Below are 27968 nucleotides of genomic sequence, written 5' to 3'. Positions count from 1 at the left end.
TGGAAAAGGGGTAAGAATCGATGTCAAACCCAGAAGTGAAAAATCCGGCAGTGTTTTGGTGAGGCCGAGAACACACCCCTAACCAGTCTCCTAGGCTCATAATAGAGCTGCTGGGATACAGAGATGCTCTCAAGGGTCTTTTGGTCATTCGACTGGGACAGAACCTAGAACTCCACCTTGCTGTGACTGTTCCCATTGAAATAGAAACCAAGGCTACCAGCTTGACACCACAAAATGATTTATTTCCAAAGAAGCATACAAAAACTAGTCACAATACAATTTTTTAAAATATTAAAATAAAAGAGATACCAAAACAAAACCACACTATGAATAGTTCCAGTTAGAGGCAATTTCATAGTGAAGGCAAACTGGAAAAATCACATAAACAAAACATCAAGCCACACCATATTTTAAGCTTTGGTTTAGTTGAAAAGGCAATTTTTGCTACCACCAGAATCAAGTCAGGCTGGCAGTTCTTTGGAAGGCAAATTCCCACTGACAGCAACTCTAGCTAAAAACAAATCTTCAGACAAGCCACTGACACGGTACCCAGAAATTCTACAAACTAACAGGATTTTGCCAGCTCAAGTTAACCTACTACAAAATAGGAGTCTCTGGCTACTGTTAGCTACAATCATCTTGAAAACACTCTTATTCTGAAGGAGAGGTTGGCCCAGACCTTGACTCCCTTTTCCCACCTGTTCTCTAAACCCAGTCTAACTCATGCGGAACGATCCCAAACCACCTACACTGTAAGAAACTATGCTTCGCTTGGTGCATATAAAAGAGAAAAGTGAAAAACCCAAATAAAAAAAAAACAAACCCAAGACAAAAAAACCCACCTACATAGCGCTGCTCCTTCAAGCCTCTAGCCTTGACAATAGCTTCCTTGCATCAGGAGTATGAATTATAAAGCCTGGTGTTGCCTAAACACTTACGGATCGATGGGCAATCTGAGCCAGGATTGGGTTGATTTTCCCCTCTCCTAACCAGCCTGGTGATAGTCACGGAATACAAGCATCCCTCTTGCCGAAAGCACCAAGTCCTTCCATGTAACGGCAGATTTTGTGACTCTTTGCCCCTACGTCACCCTGGGACCTGTGCAAGTTTAACTCCTTTTGTAGGCCAGGGCCTGCCATAGTGTGTGGTGTTAGTATTCAATCTGGTGCAAGTCAAAAATGGAAAACAAAAACAAAACACAAAAAACAGAAAACAAAACAACAGGAAAAAAAACAAAAAACCAAAAAACAGTAACGCTCCTGAAGGCACCTCCCTCTTCCTACCTGTCCACCATTCCCCCAGTCTTGTATTTCGTATTAAGACATATTAGGAATCTTAAGTGTGGCTCCTCCAACAAGCAAACCCAAGGGCCTCGGAGCTTTTAGAGGACAAAGTGTGACCACTCTGAATTCTCGGGGCTGGTGGGGCAGCAGAACAGAGCTAGGCTGAAACTACTACCTAACATGGGCTGGTCATGTCACTTAGGATTATTTTGAACCCTTTTCCCCTGTTGTCCTGAGAGATACTTCAAGGTTCCTGTTATTTTAGGAGCGCTAATGACTGGGATCACTTAGACCACACTGGAGACAGCTTAAGAGGGACACTTCCGAAGATGAGCCTGTGGAATTAGAAACCAACAACCCTGGGCTTGGCTCTCTTCCGCCTTTGCCCTCCTCATCACCCCAAACCAGCCTCCTTCTCAGAGGCCGCCATCCTTCTGCCCATCTGGCTCCACAAAGTCCACGTAGCAACATCTCCGTTAGAGTAGGGAGAGGTGAGGCCTTGGTGAGCCTTGGGGCAAAATCTCCAGCCAGTGAGACCGACGTTTCGGTTCGTCAATTGAGAGTGGTTTCCCCTTTGAAGCACCGGCAGTTGCTCATGGCATAGGATAAATATGACCTCCGACATGGCAACTCCTGAGCCTTTAAAGGTGGGGCCGATAGGTGCCAGGAGGTGGGGGGCGGGATGGGTACTCCAGTTCCACGGCAAACCTCTCAGATCGGGCTACCTGCGCAAAAACCTTCCCGGGTCAAGAATCCGGTGCCTCTGCAAACTCATCATCCAGAACACATTCATGTTCCAGTCAGAACTCCAATCCTTCCTTCAACAGGTCATACAGCGGGGCCGGATGCTGTCCGAGGGAGGATTCGGATCCACCTAGGGAGCAGAGACCCAGAAGGCTTTGAGAGAAGCTAAATTCCGCCATCCACCAGGTTGGTTTCCGAGGTCGACTTCCCCTCTGACCCCTGCCACCCCGGCCCCCCCACGGTGTAAGAATTCACTGACCTCAGAGTACAGCGGTGGGGGCCGGTAGCGGAATTCTTGGATATAAGGAAAGAATGGGCCTTCCAGGACCCCAAGGTGCACAGCCTGGAGAGGAGGGGCCAGGTTTTGTCTGGCCTCTTCTTCAGACACAACGGTGGAATATTCAGGGGGGGCTGGAAAACAAAAAGTCATGGGAAACTCAAGCATCTGAAGAAGAATCCACAGACCAACACATGGGCATTTTCTCTTTCCCTCCGTCCCCAAGTATATATACACCCCACCGAACGTATGATTTCTTTGTAGGTTACCCCACCCTCAGCCGCACAGCACTTAGGTACATCATAATTAATTTCTTTAGTGCATCACCCCCTCTGGGCCACAAGCTCCATGTGGGCGGGGCACATGTCCACTAATTCTGTTGCACTGTACTCTCCCAAGTGCTTAGAACAGTGCTCTGCACAAAGTAAGCACTCAATAAATACCATTGATTGATAGCAGGAAGGAGGAAACTCTGGCTTTAATAAGTAGAATGGCTACTGAAACACCCTATGCATACTCAGAAGAGCTATTGGAGGCAGGGGTGGAGAAGACCAACGATGTTGAAAAAGCCATCAAGGCTCAGGAAGTCAGAGGAATCGCTACAGTGAAGTGTTGGGGACTCAAGCTTCACACCCCTTTCTCCCCAAACCTCACCAGTTTGGGATGGAAGCACTGATGGGAGGCATTGGCTTTTTGGATGTAGGCAGCCGTTACAAGTGCCCACCTCACCTCTGCCCTCCCCGCCTCCCACTCGAGAAGAAAGTCTGCAGCTTCCCAAACCCCCAAGGGCATATCTTTCCAGCACTTACCCTCTGGTTGTTCAGGAATGGCCATGTGCAGCCACTCCAGGGTGGCACTATTCTGGCTGCCCACGCTGGAAGTTCGGCTGCCAAACGGGTGCAGCGGTATGGTGCCGATCACGATCGGCAGCTCCAACAGCAGCTTGGAGGTCCCCGGAATATCAACACAAACCTTTCGGAGAGAAGCCGGTGACAACTCTTCGACGGAGAATTTAACGGCTTGAAATGGGGGCTGCGTTCCTCACTGCACCAGTTGGCGTCCAAGTGAGTTCCCTCTTATAAGGCTCCACCACCACCCCCTTCCAATCCCCTTGACCCTTGGCTAAAAACGCTACTACAAATCAATCAAGAATGGAGAATTCTTTGAGCAATGATTTGTTTCTGAGGCAGGAATGCAAGTCCTCTGCCCCATCTGAGCAGCCGATACGCCGGAGAGGTTTGTTTGGGAAATGGCAGAGAGGGCGGCAAAGTAGGGCTTAGAGTAATGGGCCCGACCGACCATGCCTCCGGGTGGTGAGCTTGAATCCTGGCTCCATCCCCAACCTTACTGTGTGACTCTGTACCAGGTGCTGAACCTTCAAGTTCATTTCCTCAAGGGGTCAAGGGGACCCCTCCCATCCATCCCCCCCACCGTTCTGCCTCAGGGGGCAGTTGTGAGCCACAAGTCATACCTGGTAAGGGTTAGATCAAGGAGTCTGGCCTTCCCTTGAGGCAGGGCTGAAGTCAGGTACTCAACCACCAAACACCTACTGAGGGCCCACTGTGGGGGTGGCAGTGTCAGCATCCTGGTCTAGAATCCCCTAGAGTGGACTCGGGAGCAGGGTTTGCTGAACAGGACACCTGCCCTAACCTTTAGAGAATACTCCACATGAATAATGCGGCAATGAAGGATCGAGGGGCCGACGGGGGGAATCTTCAGGGCTCGCCCGTGCCAGAGTTCCCGCTTTCTTGAGGAGATCGGGTCTCCCGTGATGCTGGCCACCACCGATTTCTTCTGCTTCTTGGCACCACGGGCAATGAAGGTCTGGGTCTGAATGAGGGCCGCTTTGGGAGTCACTGCCCGATTGGTACAGTTGTCGATTTCAGCAAAGATTGGGATGACTTCACCTAAGAGGAGAGGAAATGCTGGCATGAGATAACGCTCATGCTGGCTCTCCTGGGACACAAAAGGGACAGATAGCAGGAGTTCAGGGTCTGGAGATATACTTTCACTAAAGAGGAATCCTGGGCATCAGTTTTGTGGGAGGAGGATTTGGGTGGGGGGCCGGGAGGAATCATTTTGATCTTCACAACGGTCCAATCGGTCTTCTCTCCTGTACCAGCCACACCTCAGATGTACACGATTTAAAAATGGCATTAATTTACCTGGTGTGTAGCCCTTTCTATCAATCTTGGCGGTAACGGAGACTTGTCCTCGGTTACAGTACCAGGCCCGGGCGATCTTCTCTTTCACACCTGCCTGAGGAGCCTGAAGGAAACAGGAATATTGATTCTGAAAGCAAAACCACCTCTGCTTCCTTCTCCCAACCCTCTAGCCTTCCCTCCCAGGAGCTTAGAAATCCACTGGGCAGAGCTTGGCCCGAGGGAACTGACCAGTGTGATAGCCACACCGCAGTTAACCACTCACACCATTCCCCCTCAAAAGAATTGCTTTTTGAAGCTCCAAAAGTCACGAGCAAGTGTAAGGGTCTCTCGGGGTCTAAAACCTAGACAGCAGTTGACCAATGGCAATTGCTTCATTTGTAATTTGGTGTCAGGAAAGAGGGGGGCATTTGGTTGTGTGCACCCAGGCCTGACCCCTTTGGATCCTGGGAAACTGATGGGGTGGATTCTTTGCAGGAAGGGGCTCTGCTTGCTTCAACCCCCACACTTGGAGAGCAGGATGGCAGGGGGAGAAAGATGGGCATGGGGGAAGGAAAGCACTGGTTCTCCCAACCCTCTCCATAGGTCCTATCCATTGAGCTCTGTGGCTCCATCAAGACTGGCAGGTGGGAGTCGGGGCAGCAGCAGAAAGTAAGTTAGCATTCACCATTATCCAAGATTTCAGGGCTGTGAGTCACTAACTAAGGTGTTGTTTTGTTGTTGTTTCTTTTTATTTTATTTGTTAAAAGAGCCTACATTGTTCCCTTACCAGCAAGGCCGGTGTGTTGATGTCAATGGGTTCGATCACTGTGAATTCTTTCTTGGCTCTTTTCGCTGTAGCCCAGGGTCGGTGAAGTTTGGCCTTCACACAGTAGCGAACGTTTCCATGCTTTCCCTCGAAAGAGGTAACCAGAGTTCTGTTTAAAGAGAGAGGAGGAGAGAGATGGGAAGAGTTAGATCTCTGAGAAGGCAAGCCCCTTGGGTTGGTGGGTGGGGAGGACAAAGAAGGAATTACAGAAACAAACTTTATTCTACATACACATGAAGTGACTGGTGGTGTTTATTTAAAACTGGGACTGTGCAGGAAATGAGATGAACTGTCCCATCAGCCATTTTAGTCCTAGACTAGATGGTCTAAGAAAGATAGACTTACTCTGGAAGCTGAAAGCTGAATGGAAATTCGTGCCTTCCTGGCTGCAGAACAGTGGTATCTCCAGTATCTATTGGCAGGGTGGGGAGAGAGAAAAAGAGAAGGGAGGAAAACAAAGGAAAAAAATATGGGCATTTTACTATGGGCATTTTACTTGCAAGACTTCCTCGCTTGCTCAGCTGCTGAATTAAAAGGAAATGCAACCAGCCCTTTAAAGCTGCGGTTTAAGTGCTGCGCTGCCATGAAACAAAGCGTCTCCTCAACAGCGTGAGTTCAACTCAGACAGCAAAAATCAACCTTAAGATTCAAAATATCCAAGGGGGCACAGCCACATTCAAAAGTTAAAGGAGTTTGAAAAGGGGAAAGGGAAAAAAAAAAAGTAGTCGGCAACAGGACACCCAAGCCACCCCCGGTGACAACTGAGGGTTGGAAGTACTTTGGGAATTTGTTTACTTGAGGGGAGGAGAAGAGGCCAGAAGAAGCAGGGAGGAAAAAAGTCCACTAAGGGACTGCCTGGTTCGATCTTTCCAGACTACCCATTTCACAGCAGCGGGGCCTCGCAGAAAGGGCCCAGGACTGGGAGTCAGGAGACTTGCTCTGTGACCTTGGGCTAGTCGCTTAATCTTTCTGTGCTACAGTTCTCTCACTGGAAAATGGGGGACAGGACGCCTGCTCTCCCTCCCGCTTAAACCGTGAGCCCCGTGGGTAAGTGGCACGGGGTCCTATCTGATTATCACGTACTCCCACCGAGCACTAGGCACACGCTTAAATAAATGTCATTAGAACTACACCGATTAAATACGCGACTCTCCCCAGGGAGGCAGGTATGAAGCCAGCTGAACGTTGTATTTCCGACGTGCAAAGCCCCCCGCCCCCCGCGTTTGCATCCACGCCGCTCGGTTGGCAAAAGAACTCCTCCGGCTCCCAATAAGCACATCACCCTCCAACTTCTGCCACTGGGAGCCGGGAACGCGTCCACCGACTCTGTTGCACTTAACTCTCCCAAGTGCTCAGCACAGTGCTCTGCACCCAGCAAGCGCTCAATAACCACCACCGACCGAGCGCGTCCATCCAGGATCCGGAGCTAGCACCCCGAGAGGGCTGGCTCTGCAGAGGGACCCGGATTCCCTAGCCCGAAAAGCACTCTGACGAGTTCCCGAGCGGCTCGCCCCAAACTTCCCAAAGTTTTTCTACTTTTTTCTTTAACCGGCCGAGCAACTTCGAGGCGCTGCAGGTTTTGCCCCTAGCGGGAGTTCCGCCGCCGACCCTCGAGGGGCTCCACGCCGCAGCCACAGAGGGCCCCCCACCCCCTGCCGGCCCAGCGCCCCTCCCGAGAGGTCCCCGGCTACCTGCATCTAGCAGCGTGTCGCGGTAGCAGACGAACTCGTCTTGGTCACTGTAATTTTGGGTGTAGGCAGTGCTGGAGCCGGCGCTACGGGACTCGGTCCAGTGCACTTTGGCGCAGCCCTCGGCGTGCAGCCGCAGAGCGCTGACCCGAGCCGCGGCGGACAACTCCAGCAGCACTTTTCCCGACACCTCTTCCCCGCTGCTGAACACCGGCTCTAGCTCGGGGCAATCCAGCACCACCGAGAACTGTTTGACTCTGTCGAAGATCATAGCGGCGGATGCGCGATCTGTCCGGAGGCTGGGGGGGGGTGGGGCTGGGGGGGCCGGGGCGCAGGCGAACGGTCACCAACAGAAAGCGCAAAAACCGTCCCACACGAGACTGCTAAAGCTCGCGGCGAGGGGCCTCCTTATGTAGCGCGAGGGGCGGTGGGGTGGGCGCCGGCGGCAAATCGGGAGAGCAGGTCCCTGGCCACGCCCCACCTCGGGGGGCGCCCAACCAATGGCTTCGCGCAGGGGGCGTGGCCTCCCCCGGGGCGCGGCGCTACGCCGGGCCGCTCGGCGCTGTGCAAAACAAGTGTGTGAGCATGTGCGGGGCGCGGCGCCTCGGGGAGGGAGGGGGGCGAGGGGCTCGTTCGCCCTTTCCCCCTCCTCCCCAGGTACGACCCCGGGCCAAACGGCGCCTCCTCCGGGAGGGATCCGGGCGGCCCGGGCCGGAATCTGAAACTCGCAGCAAAAAAGTTGCTCCTGTCAGTGCTCGGGCCGGCCTTTCGGGAAAGACTTTCCAGGCGCAATCCCTCCTGCCTGGGCCTGCCCTCTATATAGGGGAGGGGAGCGCACGCAAGGGGCAACCTCGAGCAGGGGCGTGGGGCGCCCCCCCCCCCCCAACCCCTTCCAGCTCCCTTTGAGATCGGCCGGGAGGAGGCTCGGAATTCCGGGAGCAGAAGGCGGCTACGCTGCCCTGAGACGCCGCGCAAACTGCTGCGCTCTGCCCTGACCCTGGGGAGGGCCACTCCGGGCCACCGCTCGCCCCGGTTTCTGGGCGGATCGATCACCAGATTGCAAGGAGGGGGCGGTGGGCACGCCGCGGAGTTTGGGAACAAGCGCTGTCGCGCCTCGGCCAACTCCACCACGGGGGGTTACCAGCCACCCCCACCCCGAGAAATATTCCCATCGCCCCGCCGGCCGCACCCACCTCCCCTTCTCCCTCTCCCAATTAGTCAAATCGGACCCCATCCTACCTCTAGATTATTGGGTGTGATCGATAAACTGCGCAGATAATCACAGACGCTCCCGTGCATGTGCCACAAGGCCGCACCACCTTTCGGGATGCAGGAGGGGTCCTGGCCCCAAGTCCGGCCACAGCGAGCCTCGTGCTCAAGCCCCCTCCTAAGAACGACTTGTCCACCGGCCCCAGGACCCTGACGGTGTCCTGCCGGAAGCTTCACCCGTGACTAGGGTGCCACCAGGTGCCACCAGCCACTGGTAAATTAATAGCTCTATTTGCAAAGGGTGAGAGACAAATTGGTACAGATTCCGCAGCAGCATGGCTTGGGTGGCTAGAGCCCGGGCCTGGGCTTCAGAAGGGCCTGGATCCAAATCCCAGCTCTGCAACATATCTGTGTGGCCTTGGAGAAGTCGCAACTTCTCTGGGCCTCGGTTCCCTCGTCTGGAAAACGGGGATAAGAGTGTGAGCCCTTCGTGGGACAGGAACTGTGTCGACCCCGATTAACTTGTATCTAACTCGGCACTTGGAACACTGTGCTTGGCACATAGTAAACTCTTTACAGATACCGTAATTATTATCAATTGTTACTTATCGGTTTCCAAAGAACTCAATGAGAAGTTCCTCTCCACTCAGAAACAGACAGATGCACTCCCTCTACCCCTTCGATGTCCCCCGAACTCACCGAGTAGTACTTTCTGGACAGCAGTAGCAGATTTCCCAATAAACCTTACGTCTTTTGGGTGAGGCAGCAAGATCAAGTGAAACAAGTCAGGAGACCTGGGTTCCAGTCCCAGCTCTGCTCTGCTGGGTGGGTGTAGGCAAGTCAAAACCTCTCTATGCCTCAGTTTCCTTATCTGCAAAATGAGGATATTACTACCTGCCTTCAAGGATGTTGTGACTAGGGTAATATGTTAAATTTACCACAAGAGTGGCTAATTTGGCAGGGGGTAGGAAGTGTCACACACAGTAAGTGCTCAATAAATACAATTGAATGAATAATTGCGGTATGGTATTTGTAAGCGGTATGGTATTTGTAAGCGCTTAACTATTCGTCAAGCACTGTTGGAAGCGCTGGGGTAGATACAAGGTAAACGGGTTGAACACAGTCCCTGTCCCACATGGGGCTCACAGTCTAGAAGTAGAGGGATTTAATCGCCATTTTACAGATGAGGTAACTGAGGCACAGAGAAGTTAAGTAACTTGCCTAAGGTCTCACAGCAGGCAAGTGGCAGAGCCGGGATCAGAACCCAAGTACTGTACTCTCCCAAGCGCTCAGTACAGTGCTCTGCTCACAGTAAGCGCTCAATAAATACGATTGAATGAATGACTCCCACACCACACTGCTTATGGCAATAAAACAAAATACAGGTAGATAGCTTGTGGTGTTCCCCACCCCCACCCAACCACTGGGGCTTTGGTGTCTTTAGGGCAGCATCTACCTACCCCTTGGCAATAAGCTTAGTGTCCAAATAGGTGGCAAAATGATAAATCTTCCCCTCTCCCCCTCCAGTAGAACTAGAGCTATAGAGAGAATGTGTGAGTCTGACCTGTCTCCCAATCAATCAGAAGTTTCCCCCTTTTCCCCTTCACAGCTGGGCTGTCCTAGGAGTTAAAGGTAATTGGTTGGAACCACGGGTGTTGTGCCTGGTAGCCAGGTACTAGTGCTTTTAAAACCAACACAGACACCCAAATCTGAGCAGATAATGAATGGCTCCCGGAAAATGAAAACTGGGTGGATCCTGCCTCCTCCCATGATTTAGCAAAGCCCGCTCCCTTGCTGGGGGAGCTAACTTACGGCTCTAGATGTTTTCCAAGTATCTACAGGCACCTTCTGCCTAGAAATTTAGGCTGCTCCCTCATGGCTGTTTTGTCCTGGTTATGTGTTTTGCTGAGCAGCGAAGACCTGGCAGTACACCAGCCAAGCACATGGCTATATCTGGCTCTGGGGAAAACTGCAAGATGAAAATATGTTTAGCAAAGAGATCACCAAAAGGCTCAGGGAAACTGGCTTGCTTCCTCCTGGATCTGTCCCCTGTGGGAGAGCCAAATTAACTCTGACGGTGAAGGGGAAGAAACACTGAAAAGTAGATATCTGAGAAGAGGGAGTGAGACAGAGCCCTTGATGAAACAGATATTTAATTATTATTATTACTGTATGTGTTAAACACTTACTATGTGTCAAGGACTATGCTAAGCCCTGGGGTTGATGCAATCTAAATAGATTGGTCACAGTCCCTGTCCCACATGGAGCTCAGAGTCTAAGCAGGAAAGAGAACAGGTCTTGAATCCCCATTTTACAGATGAGGAAAGTGAAACCCAGAGCGGCATTAGAACTCAGGTCTTCTGACTCCCAGGCCCAGTCTCCTTCCACTGGACCACACTGCTTCGCTAAAGGGAAAAAAAGCTGATTATTTGGAAAGCGTGAGGAATCCTGGGATCTGGCCAAGGGGTGAAAGCAGAGGAGGGCTGAGAGCTGACACCCAAAAAAATAAATGAGAAATGAAGTGCAAAGAAGCATCACTTTGGGATCAGCCTGCATTTCTACTGGAAATCCCTGGCTTAGAGGGTTAACCTTTAAACCATTTATAAAAGTGACATTAGGCCACTGCCTGGCAGACCTCCTCTAGCCTACCTGGTGGCTGTTTACCCTCCCCATCCTTAAGACTCTTGAGCTGGGAGATAAACAGAAATGTCTGCTGGCTTTAGAGAGAGGCATGGTTTGCCAGCAATCTGTAGTCCAAGGTGTATACATCCCAGAGGAAACCCAAAGACCTATAGGGCCGACTGGCTTTTAGACTGTAAGCACTGGGCGGGACAGGGACCTTTCCCGTATTCTTACTCCATACTCCGGAATCCCAGGCAGCACCTAATACAACTCTGCAAAAAGTAGCCACTCAACAAATAATGTTGTTGATGGCCTCCTTCCAAAGCTCATCACTGCTCCAGGGCATATACCAGTTTATCACCCCCTGCCCCCCCCCACCCAAACACACACACAATCTCCTTCCACTTCCATTGTATAGGATCAGAGCCAGGACAGATCTGTTGACTCAGGTGCTGGAAAACTCCCTTCCTTAGTCTCCCCAAACTTTCTCCATCTTGTTAGCAAATTCACTTGTGACTGGACTATTTAAGGCCCAAGCCAAAGCCTTAATCCTTTTGACAGTGTGCGAGTAGGATATGTACATGGACCACCCCCCCGCTCCCCATCACCCCCACCCCCAGTATGGGAACACGGAAGTTGCCAAGGCAGTCTGAGCAGTGACGGTTCGTCAGTAGGTCCTGCCTCACTGACTTGCATGGAATGGAATATTGCATCACCGAGTTCCGTGGGAATTTTTGCCCCAAAGAAGGAAGAGTTGAGCTGTGGTGACTCACCCAACGTTAAACTCAAAGGGCCACAAGGGCCGTAATTTAGTTCCCTCTTGTTTTGGCGAGTCAGCTCACCACTGCTGCCCCACTGGAAAGCCAGCTGAAAGTGCAGCGAAGTGCTTACTGTAAAACTTTCCCTGTGATTAAAAGTTGGGATCTCATAATCAGGAAGGGGAAGACAGTGGAGCTTTTTACTGACCCCACAGCCTTGGGATTGGCCAGTTCTCTTCCTGGGAGAATGCAAGTCATGTCACAGAGAAACAGGTCCAGTTCCCCAGCAGCTGCAGGGTGTCTGCTTTCAGATTTTTTTTTTTAAGTGGAAAATGAGGTTGAATGGCGTTGGATCAAACTGTACTTTCAGGGAACGCGTGTGAACAAGTCCACTGCAGTAAACATTTAGTCAATATGAGACTTAAGACCGCTGTGTCCTCTCTCTGGGGTTGCTTCAGGGGAGGAGATGAATCTCAACAGTATGTGTCATGGACACGGAGCATGTGATGGCATCCATTTAGGATGTAGTTGCAACCCAAACTCCAGCTGGCCTCATCCCGTGTGGATCTCACTGGCACAGAAGCCGCATGATAGAATGGTGTTTTGGGGGTGTTTTTTTTTTCCTTCTGGCATCCCATAGATTTGGGGGAAACCCACCTGGGAAACAAGATTGGGGTTTGTCCAGACTTTAGCAGCATGTGTGCTGGGAAGGCTGCACAGTCAACTGTTCCGAGTTCTAATCCCAGCTCTCACCCTGAATAGTCTGAAGCTTGTCTGAGCCTTCAGCTGCCTCCTCCGTCACGGCAGAGAGGGACACCAACTCTCCCTCCACAGAGTGCCTGTGAAAGGCTTGGAAAAGGGACAGCCGCTTCAATGCTCCGGTGCCATTCTCTCCCAACTGTCTCGGATTAAGAAGCTTGGACCCAACCACAGGGAATTTAGAGCTCTTTGATCCACGCAAGGAGGTGGAGGTCACCCTCTCTCGTCCTGTTTGCCACAGAAAAATGGTAAATGCTCAACCTTAAAAATGTTGTGTGAGTGGTAAGGGAGGAGAGTGGTGGGAGCCAGGGGGAGAAGAAGATGATGATGAAGATGAAGTCTTCTGGCCACCACCACCAAACAACTTGTTGACTAGAGCGACACCTAGTGGGAGAGGATTTCCCCACGTTGGCAAGACGGCCTAGAGACCAACGGCTGTTTGATTTAAAAAACAAAAACAAAAACCGAAACCACAACACCCAAACACAAGAACAGGAGCTACCTAATTCTGAGCAAAGTGAAGGAAGAGGGCCCCAGCTCAGAGTCCTTCCACGCCTCACATACCACGATGCCAGGTGGCCTCACAGATGGGGCTCCTACCTACTCCCTCCCTGAAGGAACAAGCTTCGCTCTCAGAGGCATAACTGAGCCCCTACTGTTACCATTTACCAGTAAAATCAGGGAGCCAGCCCGCTTCCAGCCCCGTCTTGGCCAGGGCTGCAGGCAGCCTCTCCCTCCCCTCAAGGGCCACCTCCTTCCTAACTCTGCCTCAGTGCTGACCATAAGACCTGAACAATAAATAACAGTAACTGTGGTATTTGTTAAGTTCTTACGATATGTGCTAAGTACCGTGCCAAGTAGTGGAACAGATACACTAATCTGATCTGGACAAAATCCCTGATCCATATGGGACTCACAGTCTAAGGGGGAGGGAGAACAAGCATTTTATCCCCATTTTACAGACGAGGAAACTGAAGCACAGAGAAGTCAAGTGACTTCGCCAAGGTCACGCAGCAGGCAACTGGCAGCGCTGGGATTAGAATCCAGGCCTCTTGACTCGCAGGCTTCTGCCCTTTCCACTAGGTCACAGAGCAGCGTGGCTCAGTGGAAAGAGCACGGGCTTGGGAGTCAGAGGTCCTGGGTTTGAATCCCAGCTCTGCCACTTGTCAGCTGTGTGACTGTGGACTGTGGACTGGGTGACTGTGGACTGTGGACTGTGTGACTTAACTTCTCTGTGCCTCAGTTACCTCATCTGTAAAATGGGGATTAAGATTGTGAGCCTCACATGGGACAACCTGTATCTACCCCAGCGCTCAGAACAGTGCTCTGCACATAGTAAGCACGTAACAAATACCAACATTATTATAATGCTCGAGAAGCAGCGTGGCCTAGTGGATATAACATGGACCTGGGAGTCGGAAGGACCTGGGCTCTAATCCTGACTCCTCCACTTGTCTGCTGTGTGACCTTAGGCAAGTCTCTTTGCTTATCTGTGCCACAAGTTACCTCATCTGTAAAATTGGAATTAAAACTGTGGGACATGGACTGCATCCAACCCAATTAGCTTGTATGTACCCCAGTGCTTAGAACAGTGCCTGGAACATAATAATAATAATAATAATGATAATAGTGGTATTTGTTAAGTACTTACTATGTGCCAGGCACAATATTAAGCGCTAGCGCAGGTACAAAGAAATCCAGTTAGTGCTTAGCATATACCATTTAAAAAAAACCAAAAACCATTCCCGGATTATTCTCCAGATCACGCTGCTTCTCCAAAGGCCAGGAAGTGTAGAGGAGAAACTTCCCAGGAAATGGAGGAAAAGGGAGGGAAAAGGGACACCTCAGACAGTAAGGACCTCATTCCCACTAGCTCAAGCCCTTAGAGAAGCATCATGACCTAGTGGAAAGGGTCTGGGCCTGGGAGTCAGAGAACCTGGGCTCTATGCTGGCTCTGCCACTTTCCTTTTGTGTGATCTTGGGCAAGTCACAACTTCTCTGTGCCTCAGTTTCCTCATCTGTAAAATGGGTATTAAATACCTATTGCTCCATTCAACTTTCCTGTGCGCCCCATGAAGGACCAGGAGTGTAATCTGACCTGATTATCTTGCATTCATTCATTCAATCATACTTATTGAGTGTTTAGTGTGTGCAGAGCACTGTACTAAGCGCTTGGGAGAGTACAACAATAAACAGACACATTCTCTACCCACAACAAACTTACAGTCTGGGGGGGAGGCAGACATCAATACAATTAGATTCATTCAGTCATTCATTCAATCATATTTATTGAGGGCTTACTGTGTGCAGAACACTGTACTAAGCGCTTGGAATGTACAATTCAGCAACAGATAGGGACAATCCCTGCCCAACAACGGGTTCACAGTCCAAGAGGGGGAGACAGAAAACCAAACAAAACAAGTAAAATGACAGCTATGTATCTAAGTCCTGTGGGGCCGGGAGGGGGGGGAAGAGCAAAGGGAGCAAGTCAGGGTGACATAGAAGGGAGTGGAAAATGAGGAAAGGTGGGGCTTAGTCTAGGAAGGCCTCTTGGAGGAGATGTGCCTTCAGTAAAGCTTTGAAGAGGGGTGAGAGTAATATTCTGTCAGATTTAAGGAGGCATGACATGAGCTAGGGGTCAGCAGCAAGACAGGCGAGATTGAGGCACAGTGAGGTGGTTAGCACTAGAGGATCGAAGTGTGTGGGCTGGGTTGTAGGAGTGAGGTGAGGCAGGAGGGGGCAAGGTGGGCAGGAGGGGGCAAGGTGGTGGAGTGCTTTAGTGTCCAGTCCAGTGCTTGACACATAGTAAGCACTTAACAAATACCACAATTATCATCTCAAACCCCGAGAATCTTAGAGCGGAATCCACCTCAAAGTCCACATCTGACTCGGTTTGAGATCGTCTGGAGTACCATGAGTTAAGTGGCTGGGTGTCCTCCAGAAATACGGGTCTGCCACCAACTGAGGAATCACTTCCTCTAGACAGGGACTCAAGATGAGCCTGGCCAAAGACCATCAGGAGCTTCTCCTCCCCTGACTCTAGCCCAGCTAAAGAAACCAGAATGTGACTCTGGGGGAGTGGACAGGGCCAGGGCTGTTCTGATATCCTCTGCCCCTCCCAGACTATAAACTTGTTGTGGGCAGGGAATGTGACTGTTTATTGTTGTATTCTACTCTCCCAAGTGCTTAGTACAGTGCTCTGTACACACTGTACAGTGCTCTGTAAGCACTCAACAAATACCATTGAATGAATGCATTTCCAGATGGGAATTCCCCATCTCTGGGCCAGCCCTCCTTCCTACTGGGTTCCGGATTCTGCCAGGAAAGCCCCTGCAGGCTGGAAGCAGCTGCTTTCCCCAGCTTCTCTGAGTTAACCCCATCTGAAGGAACACCTTTTGGCGGGGCGGGGGCGGGGGGGGGGGGGGGGGCACACTCTGATCAACCCAACCTAGCTTCCCTTGTTACCCTGACTTGCTTCCCCGTGAGGTCCTTGACCCCAGGCCATTGATTGGAGAGGACATGGAGGGCAGTTGGGTGAGAAAGCTGAGTCTGGCCTTGTCGAGAACCCCCTCATGCAGCACAGAGCGAGGAGGAACCAGCTACATCATGAGCCTGGGAGTCAGGTCATGGGTTCTAATCCCGGCTCCACCACTTGTCTGCTGCGTGATCTTGGGTCAGTCACTTCACTTCTCTGGGCCTCAGTTACCTCATCTGTAAAATGGGGATTGAGACTGTGAGCCCCATGTGGAACAGGGACTGTGTCCAACCGGATTTGTTTGTATCCACCCCAGCGCTTTGGTATAGTGCTTGGCACATAGCAAGCGCTTAACAAATAGAGAAGCAGCATGGAGTAGTGGATAGAGCATGGGCCTGGGAGTCAGATGGGCATGGGTTCTAATCCCGGCTTCACCATTTGTCTGCTGTGACCTTAGGCAAGTCAATTCACTTCTCTGGGCCTCAGTTCCCTCATCTGTCAAATGGGGATTGAGACCGTGAGCCCTACATGGGACAGGGACTGTGTCCAACCCGATTTGCTTGTACCCACCTCAGAGCTTAGTACAGTGCCTGGCACATAGTAAGTGCTTAACAAATACCACTATTATTATTAATAATGCTTCCTGAGGGTGCTTGTTTTGATGTCTGTCTCCCCCCTTCTAGACCGTGAGCCCGTTGTGGGCAGGGATGGTCTCCATTGCTGAATTGTACTTCCCAAGCACTTAATACAGTGCTCTGCACACAGTAATCGTTCAATAAATCCGACTGAATGAATGAAAATACTAACCCAGCAGGGAACCAGCCATGTCCTCTCCCTGGGTCTGCCTTCCTAAGCAAAGCTCTCCAAGTAAACTCCCTCTAGGAAAATGAGGGGAAGGGATTGTGGCAGCCTCTGGTCCTTCTCAGTCTGTTTTCCCCCTCCAGCAGGAGTGGAGACCTTCTGGCCTTATTTGGCTAGGACTCTTCTCTCTACCCCTCCCCCTAGTCCAACCACACCCACTGTGCTCTCCTGGGACCATCTGTGCCTGAGGCTCTAGACTTAAAAGGGAGTTCCCTCCCCACCCCCCCAGCTGTTATCTCCCCGGCACCCTCCTCGGCAAGCTGACGGAGTCTCTGCTATTTGTTATCACCATGGCTCTGGCCGCAGCATTTTTTAAAAGCCCCACGGGGCCCCAAGTCCTCCAGCAGGAAGCTGCCTCCCCATCTGCACAAGCAGCCACCCAAATGCTTACTCTGAGTCTCCCCACAACTCTTACTTGACCTCTTCTGATTTGGAAGGAGATGTGCGTTGACTCGGTTTCCCCAGAATAGGGGAAATAGGGAATGTAAATAGGGAAAAGGGGGATTTTTACAAGCAGAGCTGCTTTAACCCTCGGAGGGATGGGGACTTTGGGGGATCGCCCCACTACCAGCCCCTCGCTCTTACCGCTCCTAAGGCACGTGGTTTAGTGGAAAGAGCACGGGCTTGGGAGTCAGAGGACGTGTGTTCTAATCCCAGCTCAGCAGTTGTCTGCTGTGTGGCCTTGGGCAAGCCACTTAACTTCTCTGTGTCTGTTACCTCATCTGTAAAATGGGGATTAAGACTGAGTCCCACGTGGGACAACCTGATTACCTTGTATTTTCATTCAATCATATTTATTGAGCACTTACTGTGTGCAGAGCACTGTACTAAGCGCTTGGAAAGTATAATTCGGCAACAGAGACAATCCCTACCCAACAATGGGCTCACAGTCTAGAAGGGGGAGACAGACAACAAAACAAGTAGACAGGCATCAATACCATCAAAATAAATAGAATCATAGACAGTGCCTAGCACATCCTAAGTGCTTAACCAATACCATCATTATTATTAAGGTGGTAACAGAGCCAAATGCAGTCCCTGTGGTGCAAGGGAAGGAGGCCCATGCTGGGTGAAAGCACTTTTGGGGAGGGAGGGAGGCTGTGGTTGAGGGGAAGGAGTCCAGGTCACTCTGCCCCATCCTCACCAGAAACTTTTTTTCAGCCCTGATTAACAGGGAGATTGGCACCATAGGAGGAATTGGGGGCCTTGGCCACAAAGTCTGACTGATGACCCTTCATTCATTCATTCACTCATTCAATCGTATTTATTATGTGTGTACTGTATGCAGAGCACTATACTAAGTGCTTGGGAGAGTACAGTGATAAACAGACACATTCCCTGCCCACCACGAGCTTACAGTCTAGAGGGGGAAGACAGATGTTAATATAAATAAATTACATAAATGCTACTATAATAATAATTACGGTATTTGTTAAGTGCTTCCCATGTGCCAGGAATTGTACTAAGTGCTGGAGTAGATACAAGCAAATCGGGTTGGACACGGTCACGTACAGAGTGCTGTCCTAAGCACTTGGGAGAAAGTACAGTATAACAGTATGACACATTCCCTGCCCACAGTGAGCTTACAGTCTAGAGGGGGAGACAGACAATATAAAGGAGAAGCAGCGTGGCTCAGTGGAAAGAGCACGGGCTTTGGAGTCAGAGGTCATGGGTTCGAATCCCAGCTCTGCCACTTGTCAGCTGTGTGACTGTGGGCAAGTCACTTGACTTCTCTGTGCCTCAGTTACCTCATCTGTAAAATGGGGATTAAGACTGTGAGCCCCACATGGGACAACCTGATTCCCATGTCTACTCCAGCGCTTAGAACAGTGCTCTGCACATAGTAAGCACTTAACAAATACCAACATTATTATTATAAATACATTACAGCTATGTACCTAAGTGCTATGGGGCTGGGAGGCGGGGGATGAATAAAGGGAGCAAGTCAGGGTGACACATAAAGGAGTGGAAAAAAAGGAAAAGAGGGCTTAGGGAAGGTCTCTTGGAGGAGATGTGCCTTCAATAAGGCTTTGAAGGGGAAGAGAGTAATAATCTGTTGGATATGGAGAGCGAAGGGGTTCCAGGCCAGAGACAGGATGTGGGCAAGGGGTCAGCTGGGAGATGGATGAGATCGAGGCACAGTGAGGAGGTTAACATCAGAGGAGTGAAGCATATGGACTGGGTTGTAGTAGGAGAGCTGGGTTGGCAGAGATGTGCCCAAGCGGTGGGAGGGGCAGGATCCCTGCCACCAACTCTAGACTTTAAGCTTGTTGTGGGCAGGGAATGTGACTGTTTGTTGCTGTATTGTACTCTCCCAAGTGCTTAGTACGGTGCTCTGCACACAGTAAGTGCTCAATAAATATGATTCAATGAATGAATGAACATCACCCTTGATGTTGTGACCATTGTACAGCTGGTCACTGAGTCAGGGGGAGGGGGGGAGGAGAGACACCAGGGGTGCACATCCCCCACTTCTGGTTGCTGGATGAGTTACTGGGGGTGGGGGAGAGATGGTGTGGGAAGGGCAGTTTGGATCTAGAGGCCCTCCCTTCTCATATCCTACAATTACTCTCCCCCTCTTGAAAGCCTCATTCAAGACACAAGTCTTCCAAGAGGCCTTCCCTGTTTAAGCCCCCCTTTCCTCTTCTGCCACTCCTTTTTGCATCACCCTGACTTAATCCCTTTATTCATCCCCCCTCCCAAACCCACAGCATTTAGGTACATAGCTGTAATCTATATATTTATGTTAATGTCTGTCTCCCCCTCTAGACTATATGCTCACTGTGGACAGGGCATGTGTCATACTGTTATACTGTATTCTCTCCCAAATGCTTAGTACAGGGCTCTGCACATGACTGTATTCAGCCCAATTTGCTTGTATCCACCCCAGCACTTAGTACAATTCCTGGCACATGGGGAGCGCTTAAATACCATTATTATGATTATTATAGTAAGCACTCAATAAATACAAATGACTGACTAAGCAGCGAGAGGGTTGGAGGTGGAGGGAAGAGAGTTTGGAAATGCTTCTCCTTACTCTGCCACACCTGTAGCACAGCTAGGCCAGCAGCCTTCTCCAAACCATCTGAAGCCCCGGTGTCCACAACTCAGAGATGTTCAACAGGACCACTCACCTTTGAGCCAATGCCAAGGGCCACCATGGTCTCGTGCTTTGCTCCCTTAGAACATTAGACCCTGAGGACTGTTGTCCCTGAGTCAGACCCGTTCTGCCTCCAAATGGGGCCACGGGAGGCTTGGTGGAATCTCTCGGATACCTGCCGTGATGGTTAGAGATGTAGCTCTCCTCGAACCTACTGATATTTTCTGTCTGCACAACTTCTTGGTGTAACAATTGGAGTCCATATGCCAGCCTCCCAGCCCCACAGCACTTTTGTACATACCTGTAATTTATTAATTTATATTAATGTCTGTCTCCCCCCTCTAGACTGTAAGCTCATTGTGGGCATGGAATGTGTCTGTTACATTGTTATATTGTACTCTCCCAAGCGCTTAGTACAGTGCTCCACACACAGTAAGCACTTAATAAACACAATTGAATGAATGAATACCATTCCATTTGCCTAGCTAGGACCACAGGGTTGGTAGCCTGCTCTCTCCAGAGTGTTTTCTGGAAGACAGTCTTCGACACCTGGTGAAACCAATGGGAGGAGCTGGTCCACAGAAGAGTAAGGGGTGCCCCCCTCCCCCGCCCATCCATCAGGTCCTGCACAGAGACCGTGATCCCGTTGCTGGGTAGAGATTGTCTCTATTTGTTGTCGAATTGTACTTTCCAGGCACTTAGTATAGTGCTTTGAACACAGCAGGCACTCAATAAATATGACTGAGTGAATGAAAGAGAAATTCCATCTTGGAAAGGGATCCTCTAGGTCCCAGTTGGTTCTTTCTAAGAACACAGCTCAGAGTGGCATTCCCTGGGTGCGCTAATTCCTATGAAGGCGGAGAAATTGGAAACAGCTTGGCCTGCTCTCCCAGGGGGTGGTAGTAAATTCCTCATTTAAGCACAGAGGCAGACTCTTGGCAGCAGTGGTGGCAGCTGTGGCAGCAGCCGCCGCTGCCAGCTCTGCATTTGGAGAATTGGGTGAGACATTTACTTACCAAGTTGCTCCTTTTCCTGCCGGAATCCAGTTGCCTACCTGCTGCAACAGATTCCCCCTTTCCACACTCTTCCAGATGCTTCCTGCAGAGAGCGGGTGGGAGTGGGGTGGGGGAGGCTGTGGGGGGTGGGCGGGCTGAGCAGAACAGTGCTCCCAGGAGGGAGAGTCATCCAATGAAGTCATACCTGGGGAAAACAGGAAGCTCCCCTCCCTTGCCTGCCACCTTAAAATCCCTTTCCAACAATGGGAGGTGGGGGAAAGGATTTACAAATCCACCTGTATTTGTAGATGTGAAAGCCAGGGCCAGCCCAATTCAACAACATTTACAAAGTTCCAAATCTCCATCCTCCAAAACAATAGAAATGCCATGGAAAAATCATAGAATTCCCCCTTTCAAGGTTTCTAAGCAGATGGCCTCTCCTGCTGCATAACAGTGATTTAATACATTTGAGCTTTGTATCAGCCAATCAATCAATGGTCTTCCTTGACACTTTTGAGCACCTACTAGAGGAGTATAACAGAAGCAAGCCACATGTAGGACACTTCCCAATCTGGAGGTCCCCCTGCGGTGTGCCTGGTGGAGCTCGGTGAGGATGGCCTCCATTCAGAGCTGGGCCTTTTCAGAAGAACTTTGGGGGTTGGGCCAGGCAAGAACCCATACTCATTGCCAGGTCCCCAAATTTGGGTTTGGGCAGGGCTTCCCTGCAGGGCATCTTCTTTTTGAGCTAATTTCGGGACAGCTACAATAGACCTTTAGGAGGAGGAGAAAAAATTGCCACCCATCCCAAAGTTCATTCAGTTATGGCTCTGGGCAGGCCTCTCAGGGCACAGGGAAACTAAGGGAAGAGGCCCAAGAAATGTCAGCTGAGATGGGGTCACTGCACTTGGTCACCAGCAACCAAGGATGGTGGCTCCTCCTACTTTGGGGTTGGCAGGGCAGCCCAACAGGCATCTCTGTGGGGTTGACTGCAGTAGTTCCCAGATCCCGACAGTTCCCAGATCCCGACACCTGCTTTGCCCCCAAGAACATCCCCCCAGTGTGCTAGCCTGGAGGGCGAGATGGGCATCCGGCTCTTGCCGACTGGGCTCCCTTCAGCCCCGGGTTGGGGGGTGGGGAGGCGGTTGGGGGAGGCTAGCTAAGGCTGCCCATTCCACCCAGAAATCTGTGAAAGCAAAAGCTAATGGCTTTTTCTCCTGTTGCCAATCCCATGGCTTCCTTTGCCCACATGGAGCTGGCATCCTCGATCAAATGTCCCACTACTGCACCAAGGGCCAAGTTTCCACAAAGCCTCTATCCCCCAAGTTATAGACAGAATGTCACCGACCCTAATCACGGAGAAGCAACTAACTCAAGAAAGAAGTTGCAGGAGGAAAGGGCCCCTGAGAAGAGAGACCCAACACTGGTCTGGCCCCATTTGTGTAGTAATCCAGGCAATCTTGAAACAAATTGACTGGTAAGCAGTGTATGATGTGGGTCAAGGGCTCCTTAATGGAGTTGGTTCCTGAACAGAGATATTGGGTTGGTCTTGCTGGGTGGGGTCCCTTCAGTGTACACACCCAGGCCCATGACACACACCTTCAGGCTGGGCTCACCACAGTATGACTTTCAGCCTGGGGTGATATCAGCAGGGGTGGATGCCCATAGAACACGGTAATCGTGTAATGTTTAAAATCCTGAGATAACATCTCTTCATAGCAGCTTAATGGCTGCACTCTGGGTAGCTCCAGCACACTCCTGCTTTTAAGAAGGTGGCTTTTAAGAAGAAGTCCCTGCGATTGAACCACTGGAGCTGGGTACGCCATCCGTAGCAAGCAATCTCTACTGGTAGAGGGCAGGAGTCCAGATTGGCAGATGGGGCCAGGGTCACGTCAGGAGTGCAAATATTGACCAACACTGCTAAATGCTCCTTTTCACAACTGAAAACGGACCTTTTCTGTTTACCCTCCCCCAAGCAAATAAAGTCAGGGAGCTGCAGTGGCCTCACAGGCCTGTACCCTCCTACATATTTACACCAGCAGCCGGGGCAAACTGGGGAGGGGGAACTTCGCATGAGCACAAATGCCGGGAAGGCAGGCCAGCAACAGGGCTTCCGGTTAAAGTTCCATGGCAGTCTCGGTTGGGGCTGGCAGGCTGGCATTTATTGGTTTGAGAATATGCCTCCTTGGTGTGTCTATAGCACCTAATGTTGGTATTTGTTAAGCGCTTACTATGTGCAGAGCACATTTCTAAGCGCTGGGGGAGATACAGGGTAATCAGGTCATCCCACATGAGACTCACAGTTAATCCCCATTTTACAGATGAGGGAACTGAGGCACAGAGAAGTTAAGTGACTTGCCCACAGTCACACAGCTGACAAGTGGCAGAGCTGGGAGTCGAACTCATGACCTCTGACTCCGAAGCCCAGGCTCTTTCCACTGAGCCATGCTGCTTCCCTAACTATAGCACCTCACTATAAGAAGCTCAGAGGGCTTCCCAGAAATGACTTTGCTATAGCTTTTGGAGGCTATAAGGAGACAGAAGCTCAGAGAAGGTGTGATCTTTCTGGGTCGGCTTAGAGGGCAGGGGGCCCGGAGGCAGGGGGATGAGAGAAATGACTTCAAAGTCCCTTACCAGTCAGAATTCTATGATGGACTCACATTGCATTTTGAAGAATGGGGCGGGAGGCAAGTCACTTCACTCTAAACTGTAAACTCATGTGGGCAGGGAATGTGTCTGTTATACTGCTATAGTGTTTTATCCCAAGCTCTTAGTACAGTGCTCTGCACAAGGCAAACACTCAATAAATACGACCAACTGACCTGAGCCTCAGTTTCCTTATCTGTAAAATGGGGATTAAAGTCTACGCCCTTCTACTACAGAGAAGCAGTGTGGCTCAGTGGAAAGAGCACGGGTTTGGGAGCCAGAGTTCATGGGTTCGAATCCCAGCTCTGCCACTTGCCAGCTGTGTGTCTGTGGGCAAGTCACTTCACTCCTCTGGGCCTCAGTTCCCTCATCTGTAAAAATGGGGATTAAGACTGTGAGCCTCATTTGGGACAACCTGATTATCCTGTATCTACCCCAGCGCTTAGAACAGTGCTCTGCACATAGTAAGCGCTTAACAAATACCAACATTATTATTATTCTACTTAGACTGTGAGCCCCAAGTGAGTTTATATTTACCTTGGTATTTAGTACAGTGCTTGGCACATAACAAGCATTTAAGTAGTACCATTATTACTATCATTACTGCAAGCCAAACTCTCGCTTTGCCCCGAACATAAAATGGGTGCTTGATTCGTAATTGAAATGAGCATCACAAACATCAGCAACAAATTATTTCTCCAAAGTCCACAGGGTGCATGAGTTAGTACTGGGTGTTAGACGAGAATCACAAACTTTCCATATTTGCTTGAAAACATCAAGTCCTTTTTTTTATAAGGAAAGAACTTTAGAGCAGGCCAGGGCGGCTGCTTTCAATTCTTTTTTCTTTGGCAGTTTAGTTCCCAATTGTGGATTTGGGATTATTTTCTGTCACAGTAGGAGACAGACTTCCGGTTTGAGCCACAACTTAAAAATAACAAATTGGGATGTCAGGGCCTCATGCCTAAAGGCCAAAAAAATGTTCCCCCTCCCCCCCCACTAGAAAAAAAAAAAGCTCATTTCAAAGCATCTGCTGAACGTGCAGGCCACCCCAACTTCCATTCTTGTTGTTTTCTTCAGGCTTTGCTGTTTGACCAGCAAACAGCACAGGTGACAAATTAAAACTCCAACCCCTCCAGGGCTGGGTCAGAGTCAGCTCTGACAGGTGTGCAAACCCCCTCCCAAGGGCCTCTGGAATCTCCAGAAGAGTACTGACTCTGCTGTGACTAGCCAAAGGGCCGAGAAATGCAGTCAACTGTCAATCATTCTGGTGGTTTGGGGATTATCTGGGCTCCTGGAGATCCTGTGTTTCCTCTCCCCTCAACTCCTCTGAGCTCACTAAACCGCTGACAGTTATCCTTCCATAGGGAATCTTGCTCCTCTAAGCAAATGACGCCCATCACTGTCCTTCAACTGTCCTGCCAGGCAAGAGGTACCCTCCCCAGGGAAACTCCATTTGAGGCCCGGTGCGAGCCCGACGCCCAGAAGGGTGGAGTTGGAGAACTCGTAGCAGCCCCAACTCCGCCCCCCACCCCTGGATCTGTTCTCCTTGATGACCCTGGGCATTAGAAAGGGGGGAGGGGGGAGGTCTTCAACCCACTTCACAGAGGGGAAGGTGCAGACTGAGGCCCGGGGGGGAGGTACAACCCAGGGCCTCTGCCTCGAGGGCTCCCTTTCCCTGGATGAAGGGAAACAAGAGTGTGAGGTGGGCGAGTCTCGGAGGGCCTGCAATTTTGTCTTCCCACCAGGGGAAGAACCGGGGGATCGGGGCAGGAGGAGACTTCGAGGGTGCGGACAGCGGAGAAAGGGAGGGAGGCCGGCCGGGTCTCAACCGCGCCCGGCTCGACTCACCTCGGATGAGCTGCTGCCGCCTTCTCATGTAGGACTCGTAGGCGGTGTAGTCGCTGTAGACGGTGTTCATGCCCACGCTGCGGCTCTCCAGCCAGTGGACGGCGGCCAGGCCCTGGGCCGTGACATCCAGCGCCTTGACTCGCAGCACGCTGCTCAGCTCCAGGACCACCTGGCCGCACACTGGCTCGCCGCTGCGGTACACGCCGCCGCCATCGTCCAGCAGCTGCAGGGCGAAGCTCCGGATCCGGTTCAGGGGCATCCTACCGCGCCCCAACCTCGGGGGACCCCAGAGAAAGGATGCGGTGATGGGGAGTGGGCTCAAGCAGTCGGGAGACCCGGGAGAGCAAGGGCCGTCGAGGGAACTCTGGGGGCCGGTAGGGAGGGAACGAGGGGAGGCAAAGAGGGGGCACCCCCGTCCGCCCAGCTCTCTGGACCTTGGATCGGGGCTCCCCGCAGCTGAGATCGGGCGGGGTGGGGAGGGGCCGGCCGTCGGGGTCGCCTGGGGCCCGCGGGGGAGGTCGGCGTACCCCGGGGGCGCCTCTGCTTCCGGCGCCGCCCCCGACGGGGCTGCCCGAGCTCTGCGAGCCGGGCCCCCCGGGGCGCCGGCGGGGAGCGACGCTGCTTATCTGCCCGGGCCAGGGCGCTGCCTCCCTGGCGAGTTCACGCTGCAACTGACAGGAACAGGCTCCCCGGAGCGCCCTCCGCCCCTGGCCACACCTCCTCCCGCCACTTTAGCCTAGGGATCTTCTGCAAAGTCTGCGCCCCGCGGGCGGCCTCCCCGTGATGCAGACGCAACCCCGGGGGCGGACGGGCGGGCCCTCCCTCCTCGGCCGAAAGGGAACAGGCTTAAGCGCTTCCCCCGCTGGCGGAGTTATTGCTCATTGACTCTCCGGGTTGGGCAAACGAGCGAAAATCCGACCCTGATGCGAGAGCCCGTTGTGGGGTAGGGATTATCTCTATCTGTTGCCGAATTGCACTTTCCAAGCGCTTAGTATAGTGTTCTGCACACAGTAAGCGTTCAATAAATACCACAATGCATGAATGCTCACTTAGCAGGGCTGGGAGGGGTCCCCCCCCTTACCAGCGGCAACGTTCCTGGAACCGGTGGCGACTGGAGATGCAAATAGAAGCAGAACCGGAACAGTACAGTGCTCTGCACACAGTAAGCACGCAGTAAATACGATTGAATGAATGAACCGGAAGCCCTAGGAACTTGACACCACCTGGACTCGCTGGCCCAGTGAGGAGGAACCCACAAGCCTCGCAGGGTGGCCATCTCAGGGTGGCTGAAACCCCAACCCAACTCACTAGACCAGGTGGAGCCAGGCGAGAAAGATTTATGACCAGGAGGGCAAGCCAGGCCCGGTCCCCACAGCTCTTCAGAAAGGCTCCCCTTCTGTTGAGAAGCAGCGTGACCTGATGGGATGAGTACAGGGCACAGGCCGGGGTGTCAGGAGACCTGGGTTCTGATCCTGGTGCTGCCACTTGCCTACTGTGTGATCTTGGGCGAGGCGCTTCACCTCTCTGGGCCTCAGTTTCTTCCTCTGTAGAATGGGGATTCAATGCCTGTTCTCCTTCCAACCTGATTATCTTGTATCTACCCCAACACATCTGGGCAGCAGCGGCATGGGAGCGAGTCGAGGGTTGGAGACTCAAATCGGCTGCGCGGAAGGAGGCGACGGTGAACCACTTCCAGATTTTTACCAAGAAAAAACTCTATGGATCCACTACCAGAACGATTGCAAGTGGAGGTGGGGTGTTCTGGGAGAGATGTGCCCATGGTGTTGCTACAGGTTGGAGACGACTCGACGGCTTAAGACAAGATCCCAGCACTTAGTACATTGCTTGGTACATAGTGCTTAACACATACTACAGTCACTATTATTATAGAAAACAAATCTCCTGATCCTAAAATAAGTGCTTAGAACAGTGCTTGGCACATAGTAAGTGCTTAATGAATACCAACATCATCATCATCATCGTAATATCCCGGCTAGACTACTGTGTCAGCCTTCTCTCTGATCTCCCTTCCTCCTCTCTCACCCTGCTCCAGTCTATTCTTCACTCCGCTGCCCGGCTCATCTTCCTGCAGAAACGCTCTGGGCATGTCACTCCCCTTCTTAAACACCTCCAGTTGTTGCCTATCAACCTCCGCTCCAAACAAAAACTCCTCACTCTAGGCTTCGAGGCTCTACATCACCTTGCCCCTTCCTACCTCTCCTCCCTTCTCTCTTTCCACTGCCCACCCGGCACGCTCCGCTCCTCTGCCGCCCACCTCCTCACCATCCCTCGGTCTCGCCTATCCCGCCGTCGACCCCGGGCCACGTCCTCCCGCGGTCCTGGAACGCCCTCCCTCCTCACCTCCGACAATCTAATTCTCTTCCCCTCTTCAAATCCCTACTTAAAGCTCACCTCCTCCAAGAGGCCTTCCCAGACTGAGCTCCCCCCTTTTTTCCCTCTGCTCCCTCTACCCCCCCTTCACCTCTCCGCAGCTAAACCCTCTTCTCCCCCCTTTCCCTCCCCTCCTCCCCCTCTCCTGTCCCACCCCCTCAGCACTGTACTCCTCCGCTCAACTGTATATATCTTCATCACCCTATTTATTTTGTTTAATGAGATGTACATCACCCTGATTCTATTTATTTGCCATTGTTTTCATAATAATAATAATAATGTTGGTATTTGTTAAGCGCTTACTATGTGCCGAGCACTGTTCTAAGCGCTGGGGTAGATACAGGG

General features: G+C 51.5%; 1 protein-coding gene across 2 annotated transcripts; it reads right to left on the bottom strand.

Annotated features, from left to right (window-relative positions):
- Positions 1-221: 221 nt before the first annotated feature.
- ARRDC2 (arrestin domain containing 2) lies at positions 222-25687 on the bottom strand. Of its 2 annotated transcripts, none has more exons than XM_029051449.2 (8): positions 25233-25687; positions 5620-5686; positions 5236-5383; positions 4470-4572; positions 3955-4211; positions 3114-3276; positions 2287-2438; positions 222-2157 (listed from the first exon to the last, which is right to left on the bottom strand). In XM_029051449.2, exons 1-8 carry the CDS (start codon positions 25489-25491, stop codon positions 2104-2106), a joined length of 1203 nt encoding a protein of 400 aa, XP_028907282.1. In that variant the 5' UTR covers positions 25492-25687; the 3' UTR covers positions 222-2103. The 2 variants fall into 2 exon arrangements, with proteins under 2 accessions (XP_028907282.1, XP_028907281.1); XM_029051448.1 differs by lacking the exon at positions 25233-25687 and adding an exon at positions 6966-7291.
- Positions 25688-27968: the final 2281 nt, after the last annotated feature.

Source organism: Ornithorhynchus anatinus, chromosome X1 (genome assembly GCF_004115215.2).
Source record: "Ornithorhynchus anatinus isolate Pmale09 chromosome X1, mOrnAna1.pri.v4, whole genome shotgun sequence".
Taxonomy (NCBI): domain Eukaryota; kingdom Metazoa; phylum Chordata; class Mammalia; order Monotremata; family Ornithorhynchidae; genus Ornithorhynchus; species Ornithorhynchus anatinus.
Note: the sequence above shows the minus strand (reverse complement) of the source record. Positions and strands in the feature narration are given on the sequence as shown.